The 25,984-nt window shown below is 41.5% G+C and overlaps 1 protein-coding gene across 1 annotated transcript; it reads right to left on the minus strand.

Moving 5' to 3' along the window:
• Nucleotides 1-13,127: 13,127 nt before the first annotated feature.
• On the minus strand, nucleotides 13,128-25,112 carry LOC139449600 (uncharacterized). Its single transcript, XM_071231068.1, has 4 exons — nucleotides 24,522-25,112; nucleotides 17,525-17,608; nucleotides 15,037-15,121; nucleotides 13,128-14,124 (listed from the first exon to the last, which is right to left on the minus strand). Exons 1-4 carry the CDS (start codon nucleotides 24,622-24,624, stop codon nucleotides 13,953-13,955), a joined length of 444 nt encoding a protein of 147 aa, XP_071087169.1. The 5' UTR covers nucleotides 24,625-25,112; the 3' UTR covers nucleotides 13,128-13,952.
• Nucleotides 25,113-25,984: the final 872 nt, after the last annotated feature.

Genomic DNA, 25,984 nt, shown 5'->3' on the forward strand with positions numbered 1-25,984 from the left:
GGGATGTTTACATTCAGTTTTAGTCATTTCCTGGTTGTGCCAACTAGGTGTTTTATCATATCAACAGTGATGTCACTGAAATATTGGTTGCCAGGCAACTGTCATGATCCATGGCTGTACATTTTGCATTGAACATCAATGTTTTCTTTATTATAATCATTATTGACTTGTTTGAGCCAACCAAAATGGTAGAATGTCGAACATTTTATTAAGATAGGTTTGTAGTTCCATCATCAGTATGCAAGGTATGAAGTCAGCATGTTTGTTTCCATTCTGTCAAGCTTAAATCAGATAACTAGGTATACACATTTGCTTCAAAATATATTAGGCCTTTTATTTTTTATTTGTTGGTTTACAAAAAAATTGGACTAAAATTCAGTATAGGTGGTCGGAAAAAAATAATACAAAAATTCACCTACCAGATTAGTACTGCTGAGAATGAATCAAAAACATGTTTTAACATGGCAAAGTATACATGTTTATAGAGAGAGTCAAGATTTTTATTGGTAGTATTCACTATTTTGGTGGGGGTAAATTCTTTTTTCATTTCACCAAAGTGTAAAACTGAGTTGTCAAAAACATTTTCGGTCAAAAGTATTTTTTTTCTAAATTCAGTTGTTTTTGTTTTTTCGTTTGTCAGTGTTTTGTAAACCAACTAAAAATATATGAACGACTGCTTTTTTGTAAGAGAATATGTTTTCAGCTAATGCTTCTTCTATCTCTGAAAGGATAAGGGTCATTCAGCCTGTGAATGTGTAAGTGGACAGCTCACCAACATGAAAGACATTTTCTCATCTTTTTAAAGGGCAAGTGGAGTGAAAAACATGATTGCAATTTTTTGGGGAATATAAATTTTCCTAGGTACATTTAGTCAATTTTCGAGAAAGAAAAATTCATAATATTCAAAAAAAGTATATAAATGTCAAAGTAAACGTGCTGAAATCACACGCTCCATAATAGGCTTCCAAAACAAACATATTTGGTTGCATGGCCATGCCTTTTTAACTGTTATACATGTACTGTTTCTGCTATTTCCGTTAATCCTACTAAAATATCATTGCATACATTGTTGAAACGACCTTTGATCTTGACTTTGTGTATAATTAAAATAACAATTAACGATCGGTAACTTGCCTTTTATTACTAACATCCTGTATGGGTAATAAAACACCAGCTGCTCTCAGCCCTGTTCCACACAATAAATGCATCTTCAGTGTTAGTAATTCGACCTAAGTTGCATGAGCAGTCATAATGCATAAATAAATTTGAGCTCGAAGCGGACAGACTGGGTGTCGCCCGATCGTCATGATGGTTGAAATTGAGCAGCGTGTCAAACACGGGAACCCCAGTAAGGGGAATCCCCTCAGGGGTGGAATTTTTCGTTTAGGGAACGATTTCACCTGTTGTTTTTCAATTTTCTGTTTTATGCGAATCTGCCGATTTACTATGTTGACTTAAATTGCCCTTTAATGTGATTGAGCATCTGTCCGGAAGGTCATGGGTTTGATCCCCAGCCGCGTCATATCAAAAGACGTTATAAGATGGTTCTTGTTGTTTCCCTGCCTGGCGCTCGGTATTAAGGAACTCAGTATACTGAATGGGGTATCACAGTGGACTAGCACTACAAACTCGGTATTTGTCTGGACTAGTACAAGCAGCCACACTAGTCTATTCAAGTGCAATAATCTTAATATGACCTTAATTTCCATTTCACCTACGGCCTCACAATGGTTATGTAATAGAATATTTTCTGCAAAAAAAGAAACGCTAAAGTGATTTTAAATGTATATTTTATATGTCATATAAATAATCAACAATAAGTAATCAATTGTTACAGTTGTCACACATTGTCATTGACCCAGGTTCCGTATGGCACACATGGAACAGTATATTTTCAAGGTGAAGGTCATCTGTTCTCAATATCTTGTATGGCCACCATTAGTCCGAAACTGACTGGTATTGTCCTCCCTTGGGAGCAATTAGATCCCGAAGTTTGGGGTTAAATCTGGAGGGCCATGGCAGGATCTGGATGTTGTGATTCCTGAAAAGGCTGTTGTCAGTCTTGCCGTATGAGGTCAGGCGTTGTCTTGTTGGAAAATGACGTTCGCTTGTTGCATTATTGGGAGGACGTGTGGCCGAAGAATCTCATCCGTGTAACGTTGTGCAGTTAAATTCCCCAGAGATACGGAGAGATATTTAAATAGGCTCTGCCTGTTTATCAATCCCCTTTCAATGTACCAAGTGGAAATAAATATTTTTTTAAAAAGTTTTTAAAAATCCCCAGAACTTGAAACAAGTCTGTTCTACCAGTGTAGGGTGACCCAGTCGTCTAAGGCGCTGCGATTCGCTGTGCAGAGTTGCGTCCCTTGAGCAAGCCGGAAACCTATGATTGTGGGTTCGAATCCCGGTTCGCCCCGATTATGTTTCTAGGTTTGTTAGCACCATGCCCGTGCTCGTGGCTTTCGCCGAAGTGGTTAACGTCTGAGACCTGCATCACTTCGGGCTTTCCTCCCACATTAAGCCGACAGGCCGTGATATAACTGGGATAATGTTAAAAGCGGCGTTAAACCCAACTCACTCACTCTACCACTGTAGGAGATGGATGCCGACATGACACTACCACCACCAAATCTATCCACTTCCTGTGTGCATGACCTTCCCCGCGACGCCTGTAAACACCACGTCTACCATCCGCACGGCGAGACCAAACTTGTCTCCATCGTACTTGGGGCCATACTCTGTGACCGTGACACCATTGACGTTGCAGCCAACGATGCAGGTCCGTCAAAATGAAACCTCGAACTGGTCGTCTAGCGCGAATACCTTCAGCGCGTAAACGGTTCCTTACTGCCTGGACTGATATCCTTCACAATCCTGGTATTGCAGTAGTGGTGGGGGAGGCCGTTGTGGTTGCTGCACGTGATACCTGGTCGACCGGATCTGGGAAGTTCCCGTACTGTGTCTGATAATGGCTCCACAGCGCAAGGTCCTCACGTGGTTGTGTTTTTGCAATCTTTTCACCAAATGTCAGCAGTACCTCATAATTTCTACACAAATCAATCCAAATCCATGCAGAAGTGACCAATTCATTTTTGGTATTAATTGTCAATGGATGTTGGCAACTACTTTTGCGTTTCTTTTTTTGCAGAGTATATACCTGAAAGACTGTTAAATCAAAGATATAGTGTATTTCTATGTGTTTCTTATGACAGCATTATCCCAGTCTCTGTACATGTTGTGTGTGCGATCACTGACACTATTCGTTTGACAATAGCAGTAATACTCCAAAGGTAGCATTGTTTGTGCCATATCGTATCCATGTTGTCAACATTGTTCAAAGCTGTTTTTGCCAGTGTCTTGGATGGTCAGAGTTTGTGGGTGTTTTTGTGATGTTCCACCTTGGAGTATATGAGATTATTGTTTCCAACGTCACCCTAGAGAAATACTTAGTCATGTGATGTTCTCAGGTATTGATTGACCTATCTTGTTAGTAGGGCATTCTCACTGGTATCACTGCCACTGTTAATCGTTCTTGTAAAAATGTATGATAATAAATTGTTTGATTGCAATTTATGTGTTGAACATTTGGAAGCAAGTCAGTATGAGAGATTTAGCTGTTCCGCTAACCTCCCTAGTCCCATGAACAAGTCGGCTAAAAAAAACCAAACGCTACTCAATTTATAGGGATGTCTTAGGGCGGGGGATAAATCTGACTGGTTGTTTGGCGAATGTCTGGATTACTTCTTTGTTTTTGCTCCTTGAATTGAAGCCCTACATGCGTCAGTTCCATGCCCAAAGCGCACCTCTTCAAACATACAGTCAGATTTATCCCAAATCTGGCCACTCAGATCATCCCTCCAAAATGTATATATTTTAATATGAGATGAGAATGGATTTGCCACGAAATCAGCAGCTGTGGTTGAATAGAGATCAAATGTCAGACCAACACTGTGTTTGTGTCAGACGGGTCATGCATCCTATGCACTAGGCATTTTAAACTTGGGATTAAATATTACTCCCACCATCAATGAGCTCAGACGAGTGTCTTGCGAATCATAGCAATCGGAAACTAACCTTTCCTGGAGTCAAATACGTCGCCGTACTAATATGCGCTGGTAGTTAAGCCTCAGATCACCATGGGTTCGTATTTATACCTCCATCGAGTGAAAAAACACGTGGCCATACAACATTCACGTGTCCAGATGACCATAGGCTCGTATTTGAGCCTCTTTACCATACAACAAAACACGTGTCCAGATCACCATAGAATAGAATTTAAGCCTCCCTACCATACAACAAAACACGTGTCCAGATCACCATAGGCTCGTATTTGATCCTATCTACCATACAACAAAACACGTGTCCAGATCACCATAGGCTAGAATTTAAGCTTACCTCCCGATTGACGAAACACAGGAAAAGATCGCCATGGGCTAGATTTAAGCCTACCTACCATGCGACAAATCACGGGACCTTTATTAAATCATTTATATTACTCAGCCTCCGTTGACATTTCCCCTTAATACTCACGTGACCAGCATTAGTCGTGCACGTTGTGGAGCATTGATGCGACAGGGACTCTCGGTAGCTTGCCGTTCGGTCATAAGCACTATGCTGATATTCAGCTCCAGAACATTGTAATGAACAAAGTGCATGTTCCTAAACCACCGCTGTGAAGCTCATAGCCAAACAAGAAAAATAACATGAAAAAACTATGTACCCGAATGAAAAAGTGTATATTGACATGTGAATGTCGGGGATGGAGCTCACCTCTTGTGAGAGAACGGAAGTTAAGTATGGCATACCACTGTGAGAGTTAAGTATGGTATACCGCTGGTGTGGCTGTGAGAGTTAAGTATGGTATACCGCTGGTGTGGCTGTGAAAGTTAAGTATGGTATACCGCTGGTGTGACCGTGAGAGTTACGTATGGTATACTGCTGGTGTGGCTGTGAGAGTCACGTATGGTATACCGCTGGTGTGGCTGTGAAAGTTAAGTATGGTATACCGCTGGTGTGGCCGTGTAAGTTAAGTATGGTATACCGCTGGTGTGGCTGTGAGAGTTAAGTATGGTATACCGCTGGTGTGGCTGTGAGAGTTAAGTATGGTATACCGCTGGTGTGACTGTGAGAGTTAAGTATGGTATTCCGCTGGTGTGGCTGTGAAAGTTACGTATGGTATACCGTGGTGTGGCTGTGAGAGTTACGTATAATATACCCTGATGAGGCCGTGTAAGTTAAGTATGGTATACCACTGGTGTGGCTGTGAGTTTTACGTATAATATACCGCTGGTGTGTCCGTGTAAGTTAAGTATTGTATACCGCTGGTGTGGCTGTGAGAGTTACGTATGGTATACCGCTGGTGTGGTCGTGAGAGTCAAGTGTGGTATACCGCTTATAAAGTTAAGTATGGCATGCCGCTTGTTAAGGCGTAAAGGTTAAGTATGGTATACCGACTTTGAGGCCGTGGACGTTGAGTACGATCAATTCAGGTTAATCTCCCCATTTAACATTGAGAATGTCTTTTTTTCCGAGAAGATGTAGTTAAAGGTTGTTTATCTGGTGTGACGCAATATACATACATGGTGGTGATGAGTCGTTTTCATTTTTTTTCCTTTAAATAACATCTGGATTATTTTCGATAAATTGAAAGGATTTTTGAAATGCAACTCTGAAAAGCATTTGATATTGTATGTATGTTCTGACGCCCCTGACTCGACCTCAGTGATCGAGCTGATTACCGTGTACATCATTATTCATCATCTCACATTGTGCTTCTTGCACACAGATACGCGCCCCGGGCATTGTGACCTCATAAACGTGTCTGTATACAACAGCGTATCGCCCTCCAGACACAGTAGCTGTCACAATATGAACATTCATCATAAAACAATGAATATGAGCATAATCAAACGATGAATGCACATGTCACACAGAAGACAGTTAGTTCGAGCAATAGAAAAGACATATTCCAGGTTTCAGATGAATATTCGTCATGTATTTAAAGCACCGCAGATAAACACTGACATATACTATTTTCAGACTATAATCTGTTATATGGTTTGCACGTTTTTGTCTATGGTAATGTTTCTTGTTGTGTTTCAAAATCCAGCAATAACAAGTTTATATATAACGATATTCTTTAACGATATAGCACCTATAGCTTATCGGGTTATTCCTTTGATGGTTTATTTTGACCAATCATATTTGGTTATAATTTGTCCACGAAACGGGTACCCCTGTTGATCGGTAACCTACCTAGGCTGGTCCTTATTGCTCCGACCCGTGAAGAATCGAGGTAGAATTGGTCTTCAGCAACCCATGCTTGCCGTAAAAGGCGACTATGCTTGTCGTAAGAGGCGACTAACGGGATCGGGTGGTCAGGCTCGCTGACTTGGTTGATACATGTCATCGTATCCTAATTGCGTGGATCGATGCTCATGACGTCAATCACTGAATTTTCTGGTCCAGACTCGATTATTCAGAGACCGCCGACATATAGCTGGAATATTGCTTAGTGCAATAAACCAAACCAAACCAAAACATTATTGCTCCTCCACAAATTGTTCACAAGCCTCTGGATAAATATCAATTCTCAAAACAGGGCCCACTTTCAGGGAGTGCTCTTAGCACTAAGACTACCTATCTCCCTGCTTACCCTTTTCGTGAACGGGGCGGTGGGGTAGCCTAGTGGTTAAATCGTTCGCTCGTCACGCCATAGACCCGGGTTCGATTCCCCACATGGGTACAATGTGTGAAGCCAGTTTCTGGTGTACCCCGCCTTGATATTGCTGGAATATTGCTAAAAGCGGAGTAAAACCATACTCACTCACTCACTTTTCGTGAACACCTGGTGTCGTTACTGATTTAAGTGATCCATTCATATTTCTTTCAACGCAATTTAGTCTTTGCGCTCAATGGATTCCGTTTCGTCGGATAATCGAGGCTGGTTATTCTCTGGCGTGGACGATATATATTTGACCAACATAGGCCACCAAGACAACTCTTTACTCGTCTCATGTACCGCGCAAATATGCCAGTCTACAAATGTCTGACTACCCTAGAAAAACTACACATTGTATCAGTTCTAGGCTAGGCACTGGTTTCAGTGTCAGACTTCGGGTTATAGCTAGAAAAGGGTATGAGGTCACAAAGAGCCTTAGATAGACAATGATCTTACTTACCCCGTCGTGCATCAGGAAAGAGTAATAATGTAGCAACCACGTGCTTCAAGTATTTGACACAATTTATGAGATATCCCCCTGCCAAGGGTCAAGGGTCGAGCGAGAGCGGTTGGTAAATAATGCTAGATATAGCTATATTCAGTCAGGCAGGGGAGTGTATATCTTAGTGCGGTGAGTGAGGGACAACGCCACTTAAGTATTTCAGTTTCATAAGATATAGTTTAGACAGACAATATATCGGTAGCCGTGTCGTATTGTGTTTCCTGCCAAAGTTTAGGGACCCGTGAAGATCCGAGGTAGAATAGATCTCCAGCAACCCATGCTTGTCGTAAAAGGCGACTATGTTTGTCATAAAGGCGACTAACGAGATCGGGTGGTCAGGCTCGCTGATTTGATTGATGCATGTCATCGTATCCCAGTTGCGTGGATCGATGCTCGTGATGTCAATTACTGGATTGTCTGGTCAAGAATCGATTATTTACAGACCGCCGTCATATTGCTGGAATATTGCTGAGTCTGGCGTTAAACAACAAACAAACAAACAAACAAACTATGGAACTTGGGATGAGCCACCTTCATAGATGCGTATTTGTAGGATAGGAAGTGGGTCAGTGGAAACCATTCCGGTGATGTTTCCTGTTCAGGGTCATCTTGCACAAAGCGATAAGATGATCGTAACTCGTAACAATACTTTAACATATAGTAATAGGCTTACAATAGTCGGAGCGCTAAGATCGCTTTGTGCAAGTGCGCCCTGGTTGTGATTGGTGTGGTTCTTGGACACTGCCATCTGTATGTGTTCACTGGTTTGTTACCTAATCAGAAACATATCTGCAAGGGTAAAGTTCAATCCACAAGCTATCATTTTCTTCACCCATATCATGTTTACCACGAGGACAGCGTGAGCACAGGTCCCTTTTATTGATCTCATTTCACCTTGACATTACGCCCAGCAAAACCCCAGAGTATGCGTGCCCATTCCGCCTGGGGCCCAATATGAATTATGTCTATTTGAAGACTATATCAGATATTATTAATCGGCCGTCCGTAATACCTCAAATCGGAGCGCTCATACAGAAGAAGAAGAAGAAGAAGAAGAAGAAGATTATTTCATTACGGTGTCACACCATGTACATGCGTGTAAAATTATACATGAAAGTTATCAATGTTCATTGACCGGCCAAAATGTCCTACGAGACACCAGAATACAAATATATTCATAATAAAAGCACGTAAGTGTTAAAATATGTAGTACAATATAATCATTATAAATATTTAAAAATATTCAATTGCGCGGTGAATTTTCTGCGATTAAAAACTAAAGTACAGCGGCGGTGAGGGGAGAAATTATTGATATGGTCTGTCAGTTGATGACATATTAGAGAATAACGGGTCAAAATCTCTTAGAGCAATGTGAAACAAGTCAATCGACGGCAAATCCAATGTATGGATTAAATTAATTACTGTTTTTTCCCATGATTTACGTATCTTTAAAGACCAAAAATTTACTACATTTACAATTTGTGATGGGTCTGCCATATTCAGTTTTCTCCAAAAACGGATTACCTCAACCCTTCTAAGCATGGATCCTGTTTTCTTAAAACTGTGACATTTTTAGCTTTTGCTTGATCTTCTTGACTTGTTTAACTTGGAACATTTAGTATAGGTAGTCAATTGATAAATACGTCATTCCATGTCTATTTTCACATAGGCATTGTTATAGGTGCTCGGTCAGTCATATTGGCACTCGTGCCAATACAGACTGCCTCGGACAATACAGCCTGCCTCGGACAATACAGCCTGCCTCGAACAATACAGCCTGCCTCGGACAATACAGCCTGCCTCGGGCCAATGCAGCCTGCCTCGAACAATACAGCCTGCCTCGGACAATACAGCCTGCCTCGGACAATACAGCCTGCTTTGGGCCAATACAGCCTGCCTCGGACAATACAGCCTGCCTCGGACAATACAGCCTGCTTTGGGCCAATACAACCTGCCTCGGGCCAATGCAGCCTGCCTCGGACAATACAGCCTGCCTCGGACAATACAGCCTGCCTCGAACAATACAGCCTGCCTCGGACAATACAGCCTGCCTCGGACAATACAGCCTGCCTCGGACAATACAGCCTGCTTTAGGCCAATACAGCCTGCCTCGGACAATACAGCCTGCCTCGGACAATACAGCCTGCTTTAGGCCAATACAGCCTGCCTCGGGCCAATACAGCCTGCCTCGGACAATACAGCCTGCCTCGGACAATACAGCCTGCCTCGGACAATACAGCCTGCTTTGGGCCAATACAGCCTGCCTCGGACAATACAGCCTGCTTTGGGCCAATACAGCCTGCCTCGGACAATACAGCCTGCCTCGGACAATACAGCCTGCTTTGGGCCAATACAGCCTGCCTCGGACAATACAGCCTGCCTCGGACAATACAGCCTGCCTCGGGCCAATGCAGCCTGCTTTGGGCCAATACAACCTGCCTTGGGTCCGTAAGAAGGCTAATATTAAAACACTCATATAAAATGTTATAGTTATGCAACATTTTGCATGGATTGTATTAGATTTCAATAGGCTTGTCCATGAAATTGAATCCCAATATTGCTTTTTTTTCTAGTTGCCTCTGAATCTAAGTTCATTTTGAGGTATGCTGAAATGCCATCCAAGCGACACCAGTTCTGACGCATTGTCCTAATTCATGATCAACATGTGTCATTCCGTGACAAGCCGAACTGACTTCATCATTCGTCACCACTCGCCCCTTTCCGTAACCTGCATGAAGACTCGTGCCCCTATCCATGAATGGTATGTGCGATAATACGACAAACCAATCAGAATGCGCGTATGACTTCAAGTTCTTCGTCAAAGAATCCCTCAGGAATTATTTTTGATTTTACATATGTCTTGCATCTAAAAATATACCCAAGACACGGTTAAATGGGTTTAATCATACTGTATAATTACGTATGTCCCGATGGGCTTTAAATTGCATTAGAAATATATATGATATATGGGGAAATACATGTGAACCATTGCGCAACGAGTTGACAATTGTTTTGGGTATGCCCGTTTGCGCTAAGACTGAACACGGTCGCATAAATGGACACGAGAGGGGCAAGAGTCGCTATTCGGCTTGTCCCGGAATAACACAAGAGCTGTCTTCATATATCTTCACCACTCGCCCCATTCCGTAACATTTTCCGAAATGACACGAGTTGGTCACAGATGTTTCTTATAGATCTCGGAAAGTTGCGATCTGTGACGAATGTCATTGCCTTTCTGGGACAAACCAAATCATTAGTCCGCGCACATTTCCGTAACGTACCAACAGGCCATGCGGCTGTCCCGGAATGTCCCGAATTCAGGACGAATGAAACCAAATTGCATTTGCCGAAGCTGCGACTGGTACCGAATGCTTAAATGTTAGACAAAATATTTGTTACACAACCATTCCTTTCTGCGGTTAAATGAGGTCAATGAAATGAAAGCTATTCGTCGATCAGTCAATTAGGGACAAAGTGTCGTCTCGTACGCGGAAGGAATGTTTAAGTGACAACGACTGACATGTGTACAGCTTGATCAAGACATTTTATTTCCTGTCAACACCGAGTTGACTGTATTATTCAGGACATGGTGGTGTGAATATGAAGCCGCTGTTAATTGATACACAGTTGTCTAGTTGCCGGAATTTGCTGGGTAAATGTATGTCCCTGCTCGTGGGTTAAAATCCCAGAGTCGCCCTCATCTAACGTTTCTTGGTTTGTCAGCACCATATCCGTGCTCGTGGGTTTCACCAAAGTGACAGGGGCCTGGATCCTGTGTCATTTCGAATATTTATTCAGCTGATATAACTGAAATATTGTTAAAAACAGCGTTATACCAACTCACTCTCACTCAAAATTGTTAAAATGTTTAAAAGGTGGTAATAGTGTTAAATATTAACTGTTTCAATGTCTTTCATAGGTTCTCAGATTAGCAGAATGATTAGACTGAAAGCAATGTAATTCAACATGAATTTAAAATCTAACAGACATGCCTATCTTATCGACCCTAGTGTGTCCCCAATGCAAAAGAAATACTGGACAACTTTGTTGTATTTTATTTGTTTTCTTGTATAAGGTAATTTGAGACAATTTTTACTAGTTATTATAAAACTGGCAAAATTACGATTGTATTGTCTACAATTACAAAACCTTGCAAGTCTGCAACAGAACATAACCCTTGTCTCTTCCACTTGTCCTATGGACATATAGATCATTGTGAATGTTGATACGGACTATAAGAGATTTGTTAACAGTGACTGTCGGTAATTTAGGCAATGGATCCGTTACTGGCTTGCGATTTGCAATAAATTGCATCTGATTGTAAATTGATAGTGGAAGCAGATATCCCTGGATTAAGGTCACCACCTGGCCCGGAGCTCTCATTTGCGCTTACAATGGTGGACAGTGCACTTTGTCCTGTCACCCAGTCGTTGCGCAGAGTTGTGTCCCTTGCGCGTACAAGAGGAACGGAATGCTATGTTCGCTGGTTCGATTCCAAGATTCAAACAGATTCTTGGTTTTGTTCGTCTGGGACCTGCATCACTTATGGCTGTCATACATTAATACGGGCACAAGCCGTGATATAACATCTCCTGGTCGCGTTATACCAAAAGACGTACTTGTTTCACTCCGCCTGCCTGACACTCGACATTAAGGGGGTAAAGCAAGGGCAGGTCACCTCCGAGTCAGTATACTGTGTCTGGGTGGGTTACCCATGTGCTGCGGCATGGTATCTCAGTAAGCAGGCACTATAAAACCGACATTAGTCCGGAAAAAGTACAATTCAGCCGACCCGTGAAGATCCGGGGTAGAATAGGTCTTCAGCAACCCATCCTTGCCGTAAAAGGCGACTATGCTTGTCGTAATAGGAGACTAACGGGATGCATGCCATCGTATCCCATTTGTATGGATCGATGTTCGTGAAATCAATTACTGGATTGTCTGGTCCAAACTTATTTACAGACCGCCGTCATATAGCTGGAATATTGCTTAGCGCGGCGTTAAACAGCAAACAAACAAATCTGCCACACGCACGCATCCACACACATAGACAGGGGTCGTTTTAATCTTACAGTAATAATATGGAACGCGACGTCAGCATACATTGCACCTCACATCACCGTGATATCTCTAAAATTCGCTTCAAAACATGGTTAACCCAACTCACAAAATGCAGCGAGGATTAAACAATGTTTCACGCTTCCATTCTGTTTCAATAGAGTGAGATGTAATACACTGTCAACCGAGGATTAGCTTGAGAACAGCTAGCTGGCTGACGACCCACCGCTCTTAGGTAACTGTTAGGGTGACCCTGGACCCTGACGGAGTAGTTCGACCCCACGATCCCCGTCCCTGCAGCATGTTTACCCTACACCCTGCACATGACCCCTGGGGCAGAAGGTGTACCTATACTGAGAAAAACCACAGGCTGTGGTATGCTAATGTGACCTTAAGTGGCTAATCGGAGAGTAATGCCTGTTCATCCATCACGCGGTTTCTCTACGTAACTCGGATGTCATACGTAATTTTAGAAAGCGAAAGTACCATGATGCAAGACGTTACGGAGGAAATCCGTATTGGGTAACAGATTCATGAGCTGTGGGCATTGTGCAACACAACATTCCCCATCCTACCGAGGGAGGACAACCTAACAGCCTGTCACGCAGAGCGAGGACTTTGTGTAACCTCAGTAGGCAATATCAGGTATATAGCGCAGCTGTTGCAACCTTTGTTGCCTGCACCTTTGTCTTTTGTTTATATTTCTTTGTGAAACTGTTCTGAACTTTACGTTCTGGCTTCTTGACAAAGAAAGCCAAGAGATCATTATAATACTTCAAAATAAGACCTCCATCAGGCTCATTCTCGACCTCAACACCCTTGAATTTATGATTCAACAAGCAAATATACGAATAATAATTTATTGCAAAACTATGTACAAGTACATGGGAATGTGTGATTGGAATGTGAAGGGAATGAAAAAAACGTTTCTGGTATTGTAATTAATAAACAATCGCATTATGTTGATCCATTTTAAGTTCTACTTTTTGATGTATTGATAAATCACAGCTATGGAGATATGACATACGTACACATGAAACGTACAAAGATGGTGCTAAAAGATCCACTAGAAATACTTTGTGCATAAAGATCACCTTATGTGAAGGTTCTCGAACAAGGCACTCCTCTGGTAAGGATAATGATGCGAAATTTGACCCGGTGATTAGATAAGTTCGGCGTAATCATTCTCCATTTCTTTATCTTGGTCAGACAACTTGAAGTACAGCATCTTCTCGCGTATCACGTGACGAATTCATCGTATCGGTGGCACAGCACGTAGTTTATGTCAAGTCATGTCTGTCGATGTTTGATCACGAACAACTCCGAGGAAGGCTTGGATATTTTGGGCAATGTTGCAAAAAAGGTTATTTCCCCACGTTTTGGTCCGAAATACTCTGATGATTAGCACGTGGTGATGCCTTGAACCATTATTCCACACAACAATGTACAAAGGTATCAGCACTATAACACTGTCCTGAGCTAGGCCTGTACACTATTGCCTCCATAAAAGGTCAAATGTTATATTTCCGAAATGGTCCAAACAGTCGAAACATGATTGAGAGATTTGTTTGTGACTATATACAATCTCGTTTTGGTCCCGATTGGTGGAGCTTTTTCATGATGCATTTTCGCAAATGTCTGTTTAGCTTTCTTCTTCAGTCACCCGCAACTCTATTCTTCCTCTTCTTCCTTCTTCAGACTCTCCATCTCGGAGCCCTCCTTATGCTGATCGATGGACACCTTCACGATAGGGGACGCCGTTGTCAGGTCGTTGTAGACGCCGGCACTCAGGGCAGAGTTGCGCTGGACCTTGGCCGCTCTCGCATACTCCGAGTCACGGTCCCTGATTTAAAGAAATATAATAAATGACTTTGCCTGAAGATTCAAATTATTCAGTAAAAGAAAAAACACAAGGGGGAGTCACAAATATTTCCTGTTTGAATTTACATGTTATAAATATATGAATAAGATGACACTTTACTAAAAATATTTATTTGGAACATGTAAGGAAGCAGAAAAAAATCTGATGATGTTTGATCAGTGATGGTGTATATCAAAGGAAGTACGATACGGTATCTAAGACACAGCCTCAAGTCAGTTTGGGAGAATATGTGTCAGAAGCAGAATCCCATGTTCAGCTGATCGTGGGTTCGAATCCCCGTGCATCCCGATTATGACCCCTGGTATAATGAAGTCAGACCAGGGGTTATATATCTGTCTTTGACCCAACATATACAGCCTGAATAACTTGGGCATTCTTCCAAACTGACGCCAAGATAAAATTGAAATATCCACCTCGCTAATAAAAAAAATATTTCCCTGTGGTATGTTATCAGCATAATCTACACCGAGTGTTTATCCTGTATCATATTCTGTGAGTGGGTTGTATGTGCGTGATTGAAATACAGTTCCCAAAATAACGTAAAGCGTGTTTGAATTCAGATCGTTTCATCCACAGCATTTCATACCAACAATAACATCGGGTATAACTGCTGTGAGTTAATAGTCACAGTCTATTTCATTTCATTCAACTTACTCAATATGCCATTCCTAACTTCACACAGATATCGTGAATATTTTTATCTCTATTCAAAGTGAACACAGATATATTCAAACAAACTGGTATAGAAGCATGAATACATTCTAGACATATTTTTAGGCTAGATACACCGACAGCAGGCAGTATGCGCGTCCATGGAACCTAACCGAAGCGACAATGAAGGGACGAACATTGTTTTTCATTATGTTAACCCACCTTTTGTTCTTGATCCAGATTGTGACGATAATGGCGAAGGCGGCGATTCCAGCCAATACACCAAAAATAACTCCAACAACAAGCCCTGAAAGACAACCAAATTGAGCGAATAAGTGATAAGAAACTCACAAACACGTAAACAACTCAGCCTTGAGTCCAATGCGACGCAGTACTCCAGTTGGCAATCTCGTGGTGTGCGTTTGGCAAATGGTCAGTTGGATATAAAACAATAACAACATCACATAAACAAAGACTTCAGATATAATTACCCTCCATTGTTTTTCCAGAAACTGCACAAATGCGGGTTTAACGTGAAAAGAACGGGACAAAGAACGTATCCTTGCTGTAGCACAGTGAAGAGCGTGCGCTTTGTTAGAACGCTGGTGGGGAAATGGTGACACTGTAGTCACCGGGGGGGTTGTCTGGGACGTACGTCACAGGTCACTTGGCACGGGTTGTCGCTTCACTCTCCCTTAATAGGTCCAGCAGGTTTGCCGCACGGCGCAGGTTGTGAGGGGAATGCTGGTGAAGTCAGCATTGCTTTAGCTGTAGCGATAATTTGCATAACGACCTACTTTATTGTCCGTAGATAAGCGGCGTTATAGAACGCAGTTGCCGATTAAGCGTGACTTTGTTACAGTACGGGCTGTCGGTGACTAACTGAATTGATTATCGGCTGTAGGGGTACGTGTTGAGGATCATGCATATCGAACAGTTTGCTTTTAAATCTTAAAACTTATGAAAAACTACTGCACAATTCTTTGTAACGCCTCGGTCTACTTCTTGTCTTTTCACAATAGTATGTGTTGAGTTCATATATACAGGCAGATATGTTTACACAGGGTAGGAAAAGTTACATTGATATAAAGCAGGGAAAGCTAGTGGGAAGCCAAATAAAGCGTAGTAAAAACATCTTAATTTGTTTTGAAAAGAGATTAAACGCCATATAAAGCATACTGAAAATGGGAGTAAACCCCCACAAGTACTAACGTGTACTTTTTACTAGGAAAGTGCAAACCTAAATATAATATTTCTTACATTTGACCACTTTCTAAAAGTCCTTGTGTATTCATAGCTTTCTGTCATGGGAGCCGTTCCAATTTACACTTGCCAGTACGTGATCGAGACTACCAGTTGCCGAACTTCCACTTTTGTGGAAACTTCAGTGGCTGAGTGGGTTGGTCAGTGACTTCCTGTGCTGGCGATTAGGTGCCTCACTCTGAGAGTGCGGGTTCGACTCCCAGATGGCACTCCAACCCCCAAAGTACTAGAATTTGTACTTTACTAAGAAGAGTGTAATCCCAATTATTCTATTTAGAACCTTTTGGATAACTTTGAGTCAATCTGACGGAATATTTTTTGGTAAAATTTTGAAATATGTTGGCGATGCAAACGCACATAACTTTCTTTTGCCCGGCAGTTTCTATAACTATTTACAATATTTATCAATCATTTGCAAAATGTTGATATGGCCAATAGTTGTTGATACAGTCGTGAAGGGGGGCAATTTGTTCTGGATTTAGAATGACATCATGGGGCATTTTGGCAGGAAATATTTATCAATCATTTGCAAAATCATTTGCAAAATGTTGATATGGCCAATAGTTGTTGATACAGTCGTGAAGGGGTTCATTTGTTCTGGATTTAGAATGACATCATGGGGGATTTTGGCGGGAAATATTTATCAATCATTTGCAAAATGTTGATATGGCCAATAGTTGTTGATACAGTCGTGAAGGGGTTCATTTTGTTCTGGATTTAGAATGACATCATGGGGGATTTTGGCAGGAAATATTTATCAATCATTTGCAAAATGTTGATATGGCCAATAGTTGTTGATACAGTCGTGAAGGGGTTCATTTTGTTCTGGATTTAGAATGACATCATGGGGAATTTGGCAGGAAATATTTATCAATCATTTGCAAAATGTTGATATGGCCAATAGTTGTTGATACAGTCGTGAAGGGGTTCATTTTGTTCTGGATGCAGAATGACATCATGGGGGATTTTGGCAGGAAATATTTATCCATCATTTGCAAAATGTTGATATGGCCAATTGTTGTTGATACAGTCGTGAAGGGGTTCATTTTGTTCTGGATCTAAAATGACATCATGGGGCATTTTTGCAGGAAATATTTATGAATCATTTGCAAAATGTTGATATGGCCAATAGTTGTTGATATAGTCGTGAAGGGGTTCATTTTGTTCTGGATCTAAAATGACATCATGGGGCATTATGGCAGGAAATATTTATCCATCATTTGCAAAATGTTGATATGGCCAATTGTTGTTGATACAATCGTGAGGGGTTCATTTTGTTCTGGATTTAGAATGACATCATGGGGCGTTTTGGCAGGAAATATTTACTTATCAAACAAAACGCTTATTTATGCAATCAACAACTACATGTATTATGCTAACACAGAAGATGGTTGAAGAGAGACTGGGGGAGATTTTGGTTCTGCTGCCAAATACCACTGACACCTACCTATTCTTCCAGAGTCGTTGTTAGTGTACACTCTGACCGTGGTGTTGGTGGTGGATGAATCATACGGCGTCGTTGAACTGTTTTCTGGAACAATAGAGAAACGTCTCAAAACATCGTTTCAAAGGGTATTTACGGGGATATTTCAAATATACATTTGCGAATACATGCCGTCTGCACTAGTTTTTCAAAGATCCATTCTTTTAATTGTCACCACTATTTTGTTAATGTGGTCTGAGATGCCTCATTTACTTTCTCATTTCATGGTTGCAGTTTTGTGTTCTTTGATTCTGATGCTGATGGGATGGTATGTTTTCATACAGGATTGTCCACAGCTACAGTCAGTTTTGTAAACTACTCTTTCAGATTCTTGGCGGCAGAAACAGAGCTAGGACCATATCAGCAACTGCCCCAATCACAACATCAATTGGGAAAACGTCCAAATCCTCTACAACCTCTGTGACTTTACTAAAAATAAAACTAACAGATGCAGTCTATATTCTCCTCCACAAGCCTTCCATCAACATAGATCAAGGCTATTTCATACCACCCGCCTACTGTGAAGTCATTAAGAACTAATGCATTTTCCTATCCAGTTTAATTGGCTTCCTCATCATGTTGTTACAATATATACTTCTGGACTTGGTTGTATCAAAGCCTCATTAACTAATGGCTACATTAAACCCTAATGATACATTAAATTCTTAAAGCACCATTAGTTAATGGCATCATTAAAGTTTGATACAACCGGGTCCTGGTGTTTTATTTAATCTCCTCAATTTTTCTCATGTATGCAAATTATTGTTGACTGTTAATCCTTCACCTACTATATATAATTAATATCTAATATATCTACAATCAGAAACTCCCAAAACAGTCAGTGTTCTATATTCAGTTTTGCTTGACAACGGTACCTAAACGTCGCTACTACATTAAAATAACGAAGTTGTTATCGATAAATTGTGTCTATTTTGACATCGGTCAACTTGCCAATCAAACAATGACATGTACATACCTGTGATTCCGATCAAACATAGCATATAAAATAACTTTTTAACTTTAAAATAAGTTAAATATTGTTGTATATCCGTACTTAAGCCATAGGCCGACAGTACATTGTATGTACACTGCTCATTAATAGGCTGCCTTAAACTTATACATAACAAACATTCTGTACATTTCTGCACAATGCAAATACATTTCAGTGTTTCTTAATAGTGAGTGAGTTGGGTTTAACGACGCTTTTAACGTTATTCCAATTATATCACGTCGTGTCAGCTTAATGTGGGAGGAAAGCCCGAAGTGATGCAGGTCTAAGACGTTTACCACTTCGGTGAAACCCACGAGGACGGGTATGGTGGTTTCTTAATAAGAGCGCATAAGAAAACAAATGAAATATACACTGCCGGGCAAGGAAAGTATACACTTTAAAATTGTAAATGGCCAAAACAATTACAACGTTATCAAAACGTTACTATGCTGAAAACAATCGACACTGCGAACTTAAGTCCAAAACAAAACTATGATACCCTTAGCAAATACGTTCCCATCGAATAACCTTTTCTTGTTTGTTTCATTTTTAGCCACCATCAAACATAAGCGTTTACTTTCTCTATCCCGAACGTGCGATGTTGTCAGGTAATATATACTTATATATGGCAATAGAAAGGACACAGAAGCAGAATATGATCCTTATCATGTCAAATGATACCTTGACATATTATACTACGTTCCAGATTTCAATACGTCAGCTCCACACCCCGTGATCACTTATCAAGCTGATCTATGCCACATAACACAACGATGTATCACTCCTGGGTAGGTAAGATAGGTAAACTGTCCACAAAGCTGTCTACATTTGCCAGGTGAGTCCCAGTTAAGGTGGGCGGTCACTCCTGCACTGCGAGCCGTGCTTTACAGCACAGCGGTGTTCGCACAAACCGGATAACGCTTCCTGTGGGGGAGAGAGGTTATCGCTCAAGCCCTATAAACAAACCTGTTTCAAGACTGCATGCATCGTAATGTATTGACACGAGGGATTTTACTTGGAAATATTCCAATGATAACAACTGTCTAATTCACCAGGGGAAAGAGTGGTGTGTAGAACGGAGAATATCATTTGAAGGGTTCATTATAACAGTGATAGCATTCTCAAATATCCACTCTATGGTTTATGTCAGAAAATAAAGACATAATACACTAAATGATGGAGTTTGTGTGGAAGAACATACATGTATAAGTTTCACAGCATTCCGTTACCCTGGTTACATGATGGTTCGACTGTCTAACCACAATGCTCTGTTTCCCAAACGTCTTTACCTAGCACCACAATGTTCTGATTGTCTAGCGCCACATTGTTCTGTTTCCCAAACGTCTTTACCTAGCACCACAATGTTCTGATTGTCTAGCGTCACATTGTTCTGTTTCCCAAACGTCTTTACCTAGCACCACAATGTTCTGATTGTCTAGCGTCACAGTGTTCTGTTTCCCAAACGTCTTTACCTAGCACCACAATGTTCTGATTGTCTAGCGTCACAGTGTTCTGTTTCCCAAACGTCTTTACCTAGCACTACAATTTTCAATTTTCTTTGACAGGCATTCAGAAGTTGGAGTAAGCAGGAACACAATGATGTGTTTCCCTTGCCCCACAATCAGGGCCTTTTATGACATGATTTTGCTACACCACAATCATATGTTTCCAAAGCCCCACTATCATCTGTTTCCCTAGCCCAACAATCATCTGTCTCCCTAGCCCCACAATCATCCGTTTCCCTAGCCCCACAATCATCCGTTTCCCTAGCCCCACAATCATATGTTTCCAAAGCCCCACAATCATCTGTTTCCCTAGCCCCACAATCATCTGTTTCCCTAGCTTCACAATCATATGTTTCCCTAGACCCACAATCATCTGTTTCCCTGGCCCCACAATCATCTGTTTCCCTAGCCCAACAATGATGTGTTTCCCTAGCCTCACAATCATCTGTTTCCCTAGCCCCACAATCATCTGTTTCCCTAGCCCCACAATCATATGTTTCCCTAGCCCCACAATCATCTGTTTCCCTAGCCTCACAATCATCTGTTTCCCTAGCCCCACAATCATCTGTTTCCCTAGCCCCACAATCATCTGTTTCCCTAGCCCCACAATCATCTGTCTCCCTAGCCCCACAATCATCTGTTTCCCTAGCCCCACAATCATCTGTTTCCCTAGCCCCACAATCATCTGTTTCCCTAGCCCCACAATCATCTGTTTCCCTAGCCTCACAATCATCTGTTTCCCTAGCCCCCACAATCATCTGTTTCCCTAGCTTCACAATCATCTGTTTCCCTAGCCTCACAATCATCTGTATCCCTAGCTTCACAATCATCTGTTTCCCTAGTCCCACAATCATCTGTTTCCCTAGCCCCACAATCATCTGTTTCCCTTGCCTCACATTCATCTGTTTCCCTAGCCCCACAATCATCTGTTTCCCTAGCCTCACAATCATCTGTTTCCCTTGCCCTACAATCATCTGTTTCCCTTGCCCCACAATCATCTGTTTCCCTAGCCCCACAATCATCTGTTTCCCTAGCCCTACAATCATCTGTTTCCCTAGCCCCACAATCATCTGTTTCCCTAGCCTCACAATCATCTGTTTCCCTAGCCCCACAATCATCTGTTTCCCTAGCTTCACAATCATCTGTTTCCCTAGCCCCACAATCATCTGTTTCCCTAGCCCCACAATCATCTGTTTCCCTTGCCTCACATTCATCTGTTTCCCTAGCTTCACAATCATCTGTTTTCCCTAGCCCCACAATCATCTGTTTCCCTAGCCCCACCATCATCTGTTTCCCTAGCTTCACAATCATCTGTTTCCCTAGCTTCACAATCATCTGTATCCCTAGCTTCACAATCATCTGTTTCCCTAGCCCCACAATCATCTGTTTCCCTTGCCTCACATTCATCTGTTTCCCTAGCCCCACAATCATCTGTTTCCCTAGCCCCACAATCATCTGTTTCCCTAGCCCTACAATCATCTATTTACCAAGCGTCAGACTTCTCCTTTTCCCTACGCTCACAATGTTTCCCTAGCGCCAAATTGCTGTTTCCCTGGCGACACACACCTCTATTTCCCAAACTGGCGTCCTTGATACTTTTAACATTTCATAGTGACCCCTCCCTCTTGCAAAACTCCAAATTCTCAAGCGTGTTCAGTGTCTACTCAATCACAGCTCCAAACACCAATCCCATGCAGCGGCAACACCATGCTGCGGTCTTACCTTCAACAGGTAAACACAAGTTCATTGGGAACGCAAACAATTGCCGAAACAAATTTAAGTTACCCATTTTCTTTGTTTTGTTCAGCGTTCCACTGCTTTGACATGCGTGTCATATTTCACAATGGAGAGGGGGGGGGGGGGGGGGGGGGGGGGGCGGTTGTCACTGCACAAAGCCTTAAAACTCGACAAAGTCTGAAATAATGCTGCAGAAGTTATGTGCATGTGGGCATCGTTGGTGTAAAGGCCATAGACATTGTAAGGTACACCCATGCGGTTGCAAAACATCATCGTTATCAGATTGTATGACTTAAGCTTGCTTGCTTAGTTGTACTAATGAGCTTCTATTGTGAGCGACCTCTTAACACGTTGTTAAGTATATATAACTGGTAGGTGTATATCTCCTGTCGCTATTGTCAACTAGTGTAAATATAGGCTGGTAATGGTTGTCCACGCGGTCTATTAACTGGGTGAAATTCATTGTCCATACCTACTGCACATACATGTAGATGGCCGTTAAAGAGGTGTGACGCCCAGTGCGGTCGGCTTGGAGTATGAATGTCTTGGCGATATTGTGGTTGATGACAATCCTACTTCAACACAGGTGCTGACTATGTTGTACATCGTTTTGAATCCCCGTGGGTTTCCGTGTTATAATTGGTTCCCAGTGCTGGTTGTAAGAGTCGACCAAATGGGTGGTCAGGGTCAGTGACTCAGTTGATTATGTGTCATCGTACCCCGACAACGTGGATCGTTGCTCATAACATCAATCACTGGATGGTCAACACTTGATTATTTATAGGCCGCATTCGTACAAGATTCTGGGTGCGTCCTTTACCGCGCCAGAAAGATTCTGGGTTCAAATCTTTGATTCACCATGATTAGATTCCTAGATTTGTCAGAAAAAAATGTCCGTTTTCGTGAGTTTCATTAAAGTGGTCAACGTCCAAGACCTGCACCACTTCGGACTTCCCTGTCACATGACACCAAATGATATATCTTAAATCCTTTGCTGAACGCTACTCATTTACTCTCCTCACACGGGACCCCCATGTGACGTCACGAGTAGCACCAAGAGTTGCATCCCTTTACAAGAAACATTATAGTCGTGGGTTCGATTCCCAGGTTGTCCCAGACTAGCATCATAGCTTTATGAAGTGCCAACATCCACGACCATGCGTCATATCGGGCATTCCTCTCATATAAATCTGACAAACCGTGAGATTTTGGCTTTAAACCCACTCACTGTTTACGGATTGGAAGGTCAAGGTCAGATAGGAAATGAGATCCCGCCCAAGTTTGTCCCAATACCTTCCTGGTTTCAATAAAAAAAAAAAAAAGTAATAGTGGATGGAGTACTGGGCGCAATGGTACATACGTGTCATTCTACTTTTACCGTGTATGTTTAGTTTGAACATGTCACAGGATACATTTTAAAACAGATTCATAAAAAAAATAGTAAAAAGTATTTGTGAAATTCTAAATGGAATGGCTCTTTGTTTCTTTTTTTAAATATTTTTATGGATCTGTTATAAAATTATCCAATGTGGCGAGCCTATAATAAGATATCTGCCTGTCTATCTTTGGCAATGTGACGTTAAGTAATGTTTGGGAGCAGAGAAAGGTCGCCCCGACCCCTAGCTATATTCAGACATGGCTTCATAATTCAGATGCAAATAGATATGCGAATGTCATACATAATGCGTTAACTCCCCTCATTCTGCTTTTTAATTATCATGTGCATGTGTTGTAAAATAAGATACGCCATTGTTGACCGCGAATAACATGTTACGCATGGAAGTTCACGGTTGTCCGGTATCGATACCCGGAAAACCATTGAAGACCCCTGTTAACAATCTAATATTATCTAAAATTTCAGACACTATCTATTGTAGCGGCAGGCAAAGGCTTGTTATCGTGTTATCGATTGTGCACGTGCTGAGTAAGAGGACCTGGTTTCCCATGAGTAAGAAGTGGTGACGTCATTTCAGTGAAACAAAGAGGTGCAGACGGAACCACAATAATACTATTTTACCCAGGAAATGAAGTATCCTCGCAGACGATATGCAGAATTGGTTATGTTAAAACTATTTAATTAACATTTATTGAACAACACGCCTTGATTCAGTTTCAACGAAATTGCGGAAATAAATAAAATATTCTAACGCTCGATTAAGGAACGTGTTCCCCTAAGAAAGATTTCCTCATTTACCGGGTTATTATAAAATTGACAACTTTTAATGATCTGAACATAAAGCATTATGAATTGGAGAATACTTTTTTATTAGTGATGAAAAAATGTACTTTTTAGAACTGATAGGCAGTGTGACAGAGAGGTTCTACTGTGAGTTCAAATAAACGCAATAATATCCAAATTCATTATATTCGTTGAAGATGAAACGTAGAAAAGAATTTTTAAAAACGAATTAGGATTCAATTCACGATATCTTTATTTTAGATGTTTAGAAACATTTGTTATGTTTATTATGGGATAAATAAACAGACCTAATAAACGTGTCCGTGTTTTTACAGTAAGCCTTCAGATACTTCCAGGGTTGCTGGCTGCAATGATTTGAAGGCAGAAACAACACGATACGGTAATAACAAGACAGTGCAAATATCATCCGGTTCAGTGAAACAAAGCGAATTGGGGTGACCTCGCGAGAGACCAATACACATTGCATGAGCTTTACGTTAAGAGATATAACTATGCACCTACATTGGTGATAGAAAAAAACTCACTCACCTTGATTTTGTCGTTTATGTCTGCTCTCAAGCTTGTATCCTTCGACCAGGAAGTTTGTAAACATAAACGCTACGATCGAAACAGTACACACAGCCTTGTACATCGCGAACCTAATGTGAACTGTCAGGGCTTGTCCTACAAATGTGCGGTATTTCGCTTTGAGATGCAATCCGTTTGAATTATTGCGTTTTATACAAAGGTGAATCTTATCAGCTGATACGCTCGTCAGGTGTAAGACGCCAAGTTAAACGCCGCCAATCGCCTCAACAGAATGTACACACAAACAAATCGTTACGCTTCAGTTACACTCAACAAAGGCAGTTTTTAAAAACTGTATCCCAACAATTAACGCAATCCATTGAAGACAACAAGTTGAGGACTTGCAGGGAACTATGTCGTATATGACAGGTGTAGTTCGAACTGTTATCAAAACTATGACGTCACAGGTTATTGTAGATCTGACGGGTCACCGTGTGCGACTAATTGCGACTCTGGCGCCTAAAACAGAGCGGTGCTAAATACTTGCAGTACACTCAACAAAACACGGAGTAATCCTCTACAGACGTCTGTTGAACAGAGAAGCGGCCGATGGAAGTAAACAGCCCCACTGTGCAAACATGACGACAACGCGGTTGTGGAGTCTTTGAGGCTGATTCATTGTTCTATTTTTAGTCTCGGAAATCCGCGCTATGACTACTGCGGGGATCCCCGTGCACTTAGCGTTGATGTATGGGATTATGCCCCTAACAGCAATGTAATACGGTTTTATGACATAATCTTGTTATGTCTATTTTGGATGAATGCCATTTCCTTGCTTGGGTGACGTAAATCGCAGATTAACAGAGATTTATAAACGACACGTGTCACATGTTTAATGTCACGCTCTATGAACCGATGCGTCAGAGTGTTTAGCGTGATGTATTCTGCACCTGTTGTCTTATCTGTAATTCAGGATTAATCATGTTAGCGACATGTTTGTATTACGACGTGGCAATATGACGGCATGGTAAACATGTTTGTGTAGATAACATTGTATTGTGTTGCCTTCTAAATCAATTAAGATTGACTGTTTGATTGGCATTCTTGAAGTTGGAGAGTAAATATGAAAACGTAAAAATTCATGGATAACGGTATTCTTCAAAATTCCAAATGTAAATAAATTAAATAAGTAGCCCTAAAGTCCCCCAAGTTGCCCTTCCTTTTCGGACATACCCACCTCGGCAAAACCACTAATTGGATAAGCGGGCCCGTGTGCGAAATACGCATGAAGTCGGAAAGCGCACGTAAAAACACCAACTCTCTCTCTCTCTCTCTCTCTCTCTCTCTCTCTCTCTCTCTCTCTCTCTCTCTCTCTCTCTCTCTCTCTCTCTCTCATGAATAATAACGCCGTCCTTTATCAATAAACCCGAAGTTGTTATCCATAAAGTTGGACGTTTTCTTAATTAAGAGTATATTATATTACG

Source organism: Haliotis cracherodii, unplaced genomic scaffold, assembly GCF_022045235.1.
Source record: "Haliotis cracherodii isolate W230 unplaced genomic scaffold, xgHalCrac1.p SCAF_8, whole genome shotgun sequence".
NCBI classification, from domain to species: Eukaryota; Metazoa; Mollusca; class Gastropoda; order Lepetellida; family Haliotidae; genus Haliotis; species Haliotis cracherodii.

Coding starts and splice junctions, on each gene's coding strand:
- LOC139449600 (XM_071231068.1), bottom strand. CDS start 24,624: ATGTACAAGGCTGTGTGTACTGTTTCGATCGTAGCGTTTATGTTTACA. Junction 15,122..17,524: donor CAACGACTCTGGAAGAATAG/GTAGGTGTCAGT, acceptor GTTGTCTTTCAG/GGCTTGTTGTTGGAGTTATT. Junction 14,125..15,036: donor ATCTGGATCAAGAACAAAAG/GTGGGTTAACAT, acceptor TCTTTAAATCAG/GGACCGTGACTCGGAGTATG.